General features: G+C 38.5%; 1 protein-coding gene across 1 annotated transcript; it reads left to right on the top strand.

Annotated features, from left to right (window-relative positions):
* Nucleotides 1-1,559: 1,559 nt before the first annotated feature.
* LOC144520979 (cytochrome P450 3A27-like) lies at nucleotides 1,560-8,049 on the top strand. Its single transcript, XM_078255119.1, has 13 exons — nucleotides 1,560-1,708; nucleotides 4,368-4,461; nucleotides 4,546-4,598; nucleotides 4,698-4,797; nucleotides 4,955-5,068; nucleotides 5,175-5,263; nucleotides 5,435-5,583; nucleotides 5,677-5,804; nucleotides 5,946-6,024; nucleotides 6,714-6,874; nucleotides 6,968-7,194; nucleotides 7,281-7,443; nucleotides 7,560-8,049. Exons 1-13 carry the CDS (start codon nucleotides 1,638-1,640, stop codon nucleotides 7,659-7,661), a joined length of 1,530 nt encoding a protein of 509 aa, XP_078111245.1. The 5' UTR covers nucleotides 1,560-1,637; the 3' UTR covers nucleotides 7,662-8,049.
* Nucleotides 8,050-10,900: the final 2,851 nt, after the last annotated feature.

Here is a 10,900-nt window from a genome sequence, read left to right as displayed (position 1 = left end):
GCAAAAGGATGTGAAAGCAAATTTTATGCTGTGCATAAGCGTAGGCGCATTTTGCTAATGCACTTAAAATAACAATGAAATGCCGCGCTATTGACTTTAGACCAGGTTTTTGTTGTTCAATGGCGCAATCACTTTCTGCTTCCTCAAGATAGCAATATGCCAAGAATTCACCTGAACACATCTCCCTCTAAGACGCAGGTGCATTTGCTATTTAAATGACGTGGGCGCTGGACGGTCTTAAAATAGCAAAGACACTTGCGACGGGCTTTGCGCGGCGCCGAGTGCAAGATAGGGCCCTAAAACTTAAAGCCACTGATAGTACGTGTCCATATGCGTGTTGTTTTCACTGATAGGATCGGCCCGCTTCCCAGCATTGAACGCTAGTGGGCTTGCCACCAATTGTTCTTCACTGACCACTGACAAGCAAAGAAAACAGTCTACACCCTCCTACAACACTGACAATGGACACACATCTTGAGGGGCTGCTATACGGATTTAAAACAGTCTATGGCTAGTAAACTAGCTGATGCACTCTCTTCAACCTTACACTGCTCCCTAGCCTACTGTCCTGGTCCTCGTTGTGTTTTATGGACATTTATTGCTCATCACAATGGTCTTCAAATAAACGTGCAAGAATCCATGTATCCATTAAGCTCCACAAACAAACGTTTATACATCCACATGAGCGTTGCGGTCAAAACCTATTTGTGCTCCTCCGATTAACATACAACAATATCATATATCAAGGTATTTTATTCTAGGCTTTATCTTTCCTGCGATGGAAGTCACCTCTTGTCTTAAAGAGGAGCTTGTTTCAGTCTATATTAACAATTGAGTAAATATTTTCAAGATTTCTATATTGGACATCCATGTGAAGAATGTAGATAAGTTTGTAACATTTCCAGAGTTTTTATATATCTTTCTGTTAGGCCCACATTAGTCTATTTTCAAACTGGCAATGGGAAGTAACTTTCTGCCTCTCTCCCTTCTTGACAAAGCAGGGACGTGCACAGGTGCAGGCTAATGTTGCCCGGGCAACAGCCCGTTTGCCGTTATTCACTGAGTTACCCCTCTGAAGAAAAAACCTAAATAAAACTTGTTTTATATAATGTATAATGTTTCATTTTGGACACAGCTCCATCTTCAAAGTCTCTGCTGAGCTTGCTCATATACCTTTATAGCGTGATAAGGAGAAAGATTGATCTTGCACACAGCAATAACAAGGCTTGTTATTATTTATACACTTAATAAAATGAGAAAAAAGAGTTTTATGACATTCTCTTAATTGTATATGCTAGATGTCCACCCAGCTGCTATTGGTCATTTCAACTCCTGATGAAAAGGAAACAAGCATCATAGTTAGTTAGGCGAATGGTTAGGCATATTCAAAGTTCAGGGCTGATGATGTGTGTGTATGTAGTAGCCTAGTCTATGTCTTGTGTAACCAAATGCCTTCCGGGAACAGAAAAAATAAGGTTAAAAATGGTCGAGATCGCTATGATGTTGTGTAACTTCATACTTGTAAACTTGACTTAACTAGTTTTCCAACTGTAGGACCGCCCCTGTGCGGATCTTTGCTGTAAGGGTGCGGTCGTGGAAGTGACCGACTCCAGTCGACATAGTACACAGGAGCAAAGATGGGCTTTTCCCCGGAGTTTTCCATAGAGACTTGGACTTTAATAGTACTTGTCATCACTCTAATCGCAGTGTAAGTATGTAGTGTTGTTTATCTCAGACTTTTAACATGTTAACATGTTTCAAAACAAAACGAAAAAATTCCACACAAAAGCCGAAACATTCATTTCATTGTTTCAACTAATTTTGTGAAAGTTACTTCTGGCTGTGTGAGTTTTTTTTATTTATTTTTTTAAACTTGTTTTGTTTTAATGTGAAGTGAAGTCTGAAATCGCGAGTTGCTGTGCAGTGTGGGAACTGGCGCTTGTTATGTTCTTATATACTGTCTATGTTGTTATGTACAACAGCGGGAGCGCGCGTGCACTCGGAGCGGAGCTTCGGTCCCCCTACTGGTTGTCTCATTGGAACTACAGCTGCAGCTAACAGTTACATAGTGGAAGACTCGACAGGGTTTTCCATAGTAAGGGTCTCATTTATCTACATAAATACGTGTATTTGTCTGTTACATTAAGGCGACGTGTGAATTGTTTAATGCGTCGTTTATTATTGTGGATTAATCGACAGTGTTTTCCAAAGTTCCATATTGACATGCTCCTATAGGCTTATCTATGTTAGTCATGCAGGTTAATGAATAATATTTTTTTCCTTGTCTTTGCTAACCCATCCCTCCCTGCCCTCTAACGTGATTTCTTTTTTAGTTTAATTTAGTTTACTATGACTTTTCAATTAACCGCTTTGTTCACCTGTCTGCCATATAAGTTACAGAGGGGATACTTTACCAGGTCACAATAAACAACCTGAGATAATATGGAGATGTCTGCTTTTTTCTAGCCAAACTTACATAGGGGATACACAAAATATCAGGCGGTTTTTTTGTGTATCCCCTCCCCTAACATGCAAAGGGTCTGTCCTGTCATCATATGTGTTATTTTCTGTGTCTACCAGGTCACAATAAATAACTTGAGATAATATGGAGGTGTCTGCTGTTTTGTGTAGCCCCTCTTTAACTTTTGCTTTAAAACAGCATACATCTCCATATTGTCTCAGGTTGTTTATTGTGACCTGGTAGACACAGAAAATAGCACACATGATGGCAGGACAGACCCTTTGCATGTTAGGGGAGGGGATACACATTATATCAGGTGAAAAAAGGCCTGATATTTTGTGTATCCCCTATGTAACTATTGCTAGAAAACAGCAGACATCTCCATATTGTCTCAGGTTGTTTATTGTGACCTGGTAAAGTCAGAAAATAACACACATGATGGCAGGACAGACCCTTTGCATGTTAGGGGAGGGGATACACAAAATATCAGGTGAAAAACGTCCCGATATTTTGTGTATCCCCTCTGTAACTTATATGGCAGACAGGTGAACAAAGCGGTTAATTGAAAAGCCATATTAAATTAAATTAAACTAAAAAAGAAATCATGTTAAGAGGGCAGGGAGGGATGGGTTAGCAAAGACGAGGAAAAAAATATTATTCATTAACCTGCATGACTAACATAGATAAGCCTATAGGAGCATGTCAATAATAAACGACGCATTAAACAATTCACACGTCGCCTTAATGTAACAGACAAATACACGTATTTATGTAGATAAATGAGACCCTTACTATGGAAAACCCTGTCGAGTCTTCCACTATGTAACTGTTAGCTGCAGCTGTAGTTCCAATGAGACAACCTGTAGGGGGACCGAAGCTCCGTTCCGAGTGCACGCGCGCTCCCGCGGCCAGGGGATACAAATCCTGGCGGGGATAAGTACCTTGGCACGACACCGGGGTGAAGTTAGTTTAATGTTTGACATTCGTCGGCTTTCAATAGCTCCGTGTCAATGTGGGAGACCACATGTGATGAAGTACAACTAGCCTATGGATACATACATTAGAAACTGTTTTACAGTAATTCTTGATTGCTTTGACACAGCAGTCAACTCAAACTCCACATTTTTCAAAACAGTTAACACACAGGCCGAAACAGTGGCACTCATGGTCAAAATGACACATTTTGTTTGCAAAAGGCTCTAACTGTGCCAAAACATTTAAAATATGCAACAAAAGAAAAGTTTGCCCTCAAACGGCACAACTTGCAAACAAGTGTATGAGCTCTTCCAATCAACCATTACACAGTGGACAACAAAATACTAAATACAGCACTCAGTGTGAATCAGATTTTATAGCTGATGACAGCTGCTTTCTATATAACAGATGAAACGGCTAACTTTTATCAGCCACCTCTGAAGCCTAGGGGGGGTCATATAATAGTTACAAATTATGTTTGGAGTACCAACTTATGATTATTAGAGAAGGAATACACCCATTAAGGGGTATTTCTGTGACCATTTAAGGGAATGTGAAACACAACTTGACTCAACCTATAAAGTGGATACTTGTAGAACCATTAAATCACATAAGGGCTATAAAATGTGTCATTAAATTGCCAATTTAAGGGCTGGCAGTTGTATAATTTTTTACGGCATTCTGATAATGCTTTGCAGGATTGAATGTTTTTGAATATATGGTTTACTACTATTCTTTAGTGTTGAGTTAAGGACATTAATGTATATTATTTTCCCTTTACTAATGCTAAAAAAATAATAGGCAGTAAAATAGAAGATCTATTCAAAGGCAAAGCAATAAAGTCTGGAGAAATTTCACAAAAGATTAGGAGGGTAGATAAATTGACATGACTTAATAACACTTGGATTTGGTCTCTGCTTTTAATCCTCAGATATGGATATGCTCCATATGGCTTTTTTAAGAAAATAGGCATCCCTGGACCCAGACCTTTGCCCTTTATTGGGACATTTTTGGAGTACAGAAAGGTGAGACACATTTGTTAAATTATTACAGTGATCTCAGCTGACACGTTGATACCTTTGCCAATCATCTCCTATTTTATTCCTTAGGGCATCCACAATTTTGACACAGAATGCTATCAGAAATATGGAAAGGTGTGGGGGTAAGTGTGTGTGTGCAAAAGATATTATACCATGTGTTTCTCATGCAATGCTCCAAGGCTGTAACTGACTCGCCCCAATATCTGCTATTGGATTACAAGACTGTACGATGGCAGGCAGCCTTTACTTGCTATAATGGACACAGCTATGATCAAAACAATCTTGGTTAAGGAGTGTTATTCTGTCTTCACCAACAGACGGGTAAGAACAATCCACTGTAGGAGCAATGTCACAAGTTAATACCTCAACACTACTGTAATCGGAGAAAATAATGTAATCAAGGCTGTGTGTGTGTGTGTGTGTGTGTGTGTGTGTGTGTGTGTGTGTGTGTGTGTGTGTGTGTGTGTGTGTGTGTTAGGATCTGGGCATAAATGGACCCTTGCGTGACGCTGTATCAATAGTAGAAGATGAGAAGTGGAAGAGGATTCGCAGTGTACTCTCTCCGTCATTCACCAGCGGACGCCTGAAAGAGGTTAAAGCACACTGCAGCTTCAACATATTTTAAATAAGAAATATTTCCATGGTTCCAAAATGTTAATATTTATTGATTTTATATTTTTGTTATTTACTTTGGGCAGATGTACACAATAATGTTGCAGCACTCAAGTAATCTGATCAAGAGTCTTCACATAAAAGTAGAGGCGGATGAAGTCATAGAAGTTAAAGAGTGAGTAATGCCCTTGTTTGTGATGAGATTTGGGCACAGACTCTTCTTTAGTATTATTCAGTTCCGGCAGTTGATTTTGTTAGTTGTGCTGTTCAATACATAGGAACATTTCTTATCACAAACATTTGGTTGGTTTAATTTTTTTCTTGTTCCTACATTACTTTTTTTCAGAGTATTTGGACCTTACAGTATGGATGTTGTGACCAGCACTGCCTTCAGTGTGGACGTTGATTCCATCAACCATCCCTCTGATCCTTTTGTAGCAAACATTAAGAGAATGGTCAAGTTCAACTTATTGAATCCCTTACTTGTACTTGTGGGTATGTCAAACATTGTGCTGTGTGAGAAGAACGTCTATCTTGTCCCCTTCAGCCATGAATTAACAATATATTTTTGATTCGTTTTCATTTCAGTTCTGTTTCCATTCTTGGCACCAGTTCTTGATAGAATGGGTTTGTCATTCTTTCCTGCTGAAGTGTTGAATTTCTTCTTCAACTTTCTAAAGATGATCAAATCAGACCGGAATAAGAATAAGCACAAGGTAACATATACGGTGTATAGCTACAATGGATTTGATGTTGGTTGTTGGCCAATTGTTTTTTTAGATTTTGTGTTCATAACATTTCCCTTGAACACAAACTGGAAAATCTAAATGGGATTTCTACTTGTTTTTGTCTTGCAGAACCGAGTGGACTTCATGCAGTTGATGGTGGACTCTCAGATGTCAGAGAAGAACAAAGAGGATAAAAGCCCTGACAAAGGTAAAGAAAGAAACCAGATGGAGAAATTAAAGTTCATGGTTTTGTAGTCGGGGTAGTCATGGCTGAAGGGTCAATTTCAGGATATCAAGGGTCACTTTGTTCCCTAAGAAATAACCATTGCTTTTCATTGTTCTCAAGTTAAATATTTTCATAATCCATGTATTATGTGATGTTTTGCTTACTGTCATCACCGACAAGTAAAAATGTGACTTTGCAAGGAAGTAGGAGAATATCTTTGTTGGGCAACGGCAGCTAACTAACTGTTGAAGTCAAACAAAGAATCAGGTTAAATAATCAGGTAGCCTATGTTTTTGACCTACAGTATGTGCAAAACTATGAGGACCGAGGAGGATTCGTGACGTGATATGCTGTGTCTTGAAGTTCCAGAACCTTACAAAAAATATTCAAGCTTGTTTTAAAAAGCTCCAGAGCTTTGTCATCATTTCCAGTACAGATACCATCTTTTTCCAGTTTTAAAATGAGAGACGAAGACCAGTGACAACCCTCTGAGCTCCATAACCGTCCAGTTAGACATTAGAAAGGTTCATGTTGAGTGAATGAAGGAATGAACGGCCAATCCCAAGCTTATGCATTAGGAGCCTTTCCAGACCACAAAGTTACGGGCTGGGGTACCAGCTATATTATCGTGACAGTGATACTGGTTTAATTATGGTGTGTTTGTGTTACAGGACTGACTGATCATGAGATCCTGTCTCAGGCCATGATATTCATCTTTGCTGGCTATGAAACCAGTAGCACCACACTGGGATTTATAGCCTACACCCTGGCAACCCACCCTCACATCCAAAAAACCCTGCAAGAGGAGATTGATGAAACCTTCCCAGAAAAGGTTGCAATAATATATTTTCTTTAACTGTAATTAATTATGTTATTATCAGCAACTGATCATGTGTGACCAACTAAAACATACTTTTTACTCCAGGTTCGGCCAACCTATGAAGCCGTGATGCAGATGGAATACCTGGACATGGTGATTAATGAGGCAATGAGACTGTACCCCGTTGGTAACCGATTAGAGAGGATCTCAAAGTCTTCTGTGGAAATTAACGGTGTGACCATCCCTAAAGGAACTGTTGTAATGGTACCAGTTTACACTCTCCACCGTGACCCTGCTTTGTGGTCTGAGCCTGAGGCCTTCAAGCCTGAAAGGTACATTACTGGATTAATGGCAGGCTAAAGTCAGATTATATCCAATAGTAGTCTTTTGGCTAATCGACTTAAAATCTTTTTTTCAGGTTCAGCAAGGAGAACAAAGACAACATCGATCCATATGCCTTCCTACCCTTTGGAACAGGGCCAAGGAACTGTATTGGCATGCGATTTGCTCTCTTGATGATGAGGTTGGCCATAGTGGAGATTCTTCAGAACTTCAGTTTTGTCACGTGCAAGGAGACAAATGTGAGAAGACATTTTCAGTATTTGTGGTCTTAAGATAATGTCTTTTTTTTTTTTTACGTGTGATTGGATGAGATCGGATTTGAGCTTCATTTGTGACACATTTCTTGTTTTCCTAGATTCCAATGGAGTTGGGAAGAGATGGATTTACCACACCCAAGAATCCCATCAAACTGAAGCTGGAGCCCAGAGCAACCGTTGCTGATACTCTCTCAAGCTAACTCTGATTATCTGTAGCAACTTTCTTTTTCAAATCAATCTACAGCATAGCAGTTACATTTAAAACTAATTAAAGAAAACAATTTAAATAGACAGGATGTCTTGCAGAACTTGCATCCATGCAAGTATTTCAATAATATAATTTACTTTGCATTACACAATTCCAATAAGAAGACTGTAAAGCCCAGCCAACAGCTTGGCTTGGTTCTACTAAACAAACAACTGCTGATGTTTTTGGCCTTCTGATTCACTGACAGTTTAGTTTTGACTGACATTTGATTAATTCTGCATGATACTCAACAATTCACTGATGGCATTACAGCCATTACTGATATCCTCACAATCACATTTCATTTTTTTCATTTATCTAATAAAAATGCTCAAATTTTATTTGGTCAGTGTGTGGTCTCGCTGTTTTGTCACCTTTTTGAAACTGGTGTTCACAATCTTTCAGCTGTAGTTATCTGGCTGTATTTTTAGACAGACTGGTTGTCATTCTCCAGCTGATCTATGATAAAGGCAATAAAAAAAAATCTGAAAAAAACATTAAGTTACACATTAATGCATGACTAATAAAAACAAATGCATATATAATACAGTTGTTTTTTTTTTGATAGCTTAAGCACTATTTTAAAAATGGACCAGTTTTTCAAAAAACTACAAACTACACACAATTAGCACAACCACACACCCGATTAGCAGAAGACATCAGACCCTTTGCAAAATGAAACACTCTTGCAAAAACTATACACTAATTTATAAAAAACATTTTGTTACCATATGAAACACACTCGTTTCATATGACTTAATTCTGTTTGAACCAGTTACACACTGCTGTTGCTAACCTAAAACACTTTTAGCAATTCTACTTCTCAGTGATTAGAGTACTGTAAATGAAGTACACAGAGAAAGTGCAAATATACAATAAGTTCACCAAACACTACACAAGACCAATGCTGCAGACTGAGGAAAATATAATTTATTTCTCTCCATATACCCAAATCAGTCAACATGTCAACATGGAGAATCACAACAAAACATGTCCCAGTTTTCATACAGCTACAGTAGTGTGTATAACACTGTTAGCTCAGCAAAGACAAACATGACATACTGTATCCACTACAGGTTACAATTACAGTAAAAAAAAAGATCTGAAAAAACTGAAAATACAGTACAGAAAATACTAGACTTACCAGCTGCATTATATAGTGCTTAAACCTGATTGATGTGTCTACAATTACAGTAAGCAATCATGTGTTTGCGCACCTGATGGCACAGATTGGCTCATAGGTGTGGTCATTTGACAGTCAGTGCTTTGGAATTGCAAGTGAGTGACATCATGATATACTTATGTGTCTAATGTATAGTGTGTTTAGTGTTTTGCAAATCACTGTGTATTGTTTTGCAAAAAGTGTGAGGCTGACATTGTGCTTATAGTGGTGCACATCTGGGCCAATGTTTTGCTCCTTGAGTGTAAGGTTTTGATAATTGTGTAATACTTTTGATTTCAGTGTGTAAGCAACCGGCAAAAACTGTAATAATCTCATAATACAATTAACTACTCGGGCAATTTTTCTACCTTTACTTTTGATACTTTAACTACACTATTTACAGAATAATACTTTTCCATAAGTAATATTTTGAATGAATTTTTTTCATTGCATGGTTAATGTTACTAAAATAAAGGATCTAGCTTCTTCTTCCACCAAACGTAAGATTGCTGTAAGATAATTGCCATTTGTGCCATCATGTTACATCAGCTGTACTGGAAAAATACAGATACCAGCATATTCTCACATGATGATAGTTTATATGTGACTGAAAAAACACCAGCAGTGGCACATTGCACATAAAACATGTTTGAGTAGAGAATAGAATCAGAATCAGAATCAGAAAAGCTTAATTGCCAAGTACGTTTTTTACACATACAAGGAATTTGTTTTTGGTGTTGTAGATGCATGTCACACATTCTCTAAAATAAGTTAAACAAACAGGTTAAACAGAACAAACAATATAAGTATATATATATATATATATATAAATACACACACACACACACACACACACACACACACACACACACACACACACACAGAATGTGTTAAAAATAAGAGTAATATGAGGCTGAACCTTGACTGAAATACGCCCTCATCAGAGTCTCACGGGTAAAAGGGGCGTTACCAGTAGGCCTACTCTGGTGTGGACAGAGGTGAGAATGATATAAAAGCTTCACTGTGATAACACTATTGTGGAAATCTTAACCTTTCAGCCACAATGACTGCGCATAATTTGGAGCAGATCCTTTCACAAAACATCTTGTCTAGCAGGTTTATGTTCCTACTTTTCAATATGCCAGAGTCTAAAAAGGTAGTAGCGAAAGAAAGAAGGAGATATAAAGAACAAAGATTAGACTATTCAATGCCAACCCTCTCTCTATTCTATTTCACTGAATAGCTGGCCTAGTTTCAAATGTTAGGACATTGCTTCAAGGGGCTGAATCCCACTATAACACACACTCCCATGTTATAAAACCAGCACTTCCTGTTTCCCTATTTTAAATCATGATCTCCAATGTGGCACCTTAATTTATATTATGCATCATATAATCAGTAAAGTGTCAGTATTGTCCACTAAATTATACTGATGTGATTGATCCACGAGCTGCATGAGTTAATATTTACACTAGACTATACACTAAACTAAACTGAAATCCTGTAACACTTTTGGCATTCCTTTAGCATGCTCACACCCAAGACACGATACGGCCACACAGCATCGACATTAGGCCACATTAGGTTGCGATACTGTCATTTGGCCATTAGGGGGAGCTGAAACACAGTGTCAGACGATGAAAGCCCTCTTCCCCCACGAAGTGTTTTTAGGAAAATTCTGAGAAATATCCTGCGCTATCTCGTTGCAAGTTGTCTGTACAGGAGCATCATTTGCAATCATTTTGAATCGACATTCTATATTACAAAATTCACAATTAGAGTGCACTTATACACTTACACAACTATAGTGTGCCAGCATTAGGCAAACTCTGCAAACACTTGACAAATTCACGCTGGGACACAGAATGGGTAGAAATCAACACTGGACGTCCCAAACAAAGAGGTTTATCCCACAACCCCGGGAATGCCCTAATCCCCGCCTCTAGCGAATATCCCGTCATCCATTGGTCAGATTGTTACACTACGCTCCTTTGATTGGCTGACAGGCCTGTTCGCTGAACGTCTGTTGT

This window comes from Sander vitreus, chromosome 7 (assembly GCF_031162955.1).
Source record: "Sander vitreus isolate 19-12246 chromosome 7, sanVit1, whole genome shotgun sequence".
Taxonomy (NCBI): Eukaryota; Metazoa; Chordata; class Actinopteri; order Perciformes; family Percidae; genus Sander; species Sander vitreus.
The sequence above is the reverse complement of the archived record's forward strand: the minus strand, read 5'-3'. Positions and strand labels throughout refer to the sequence as shown.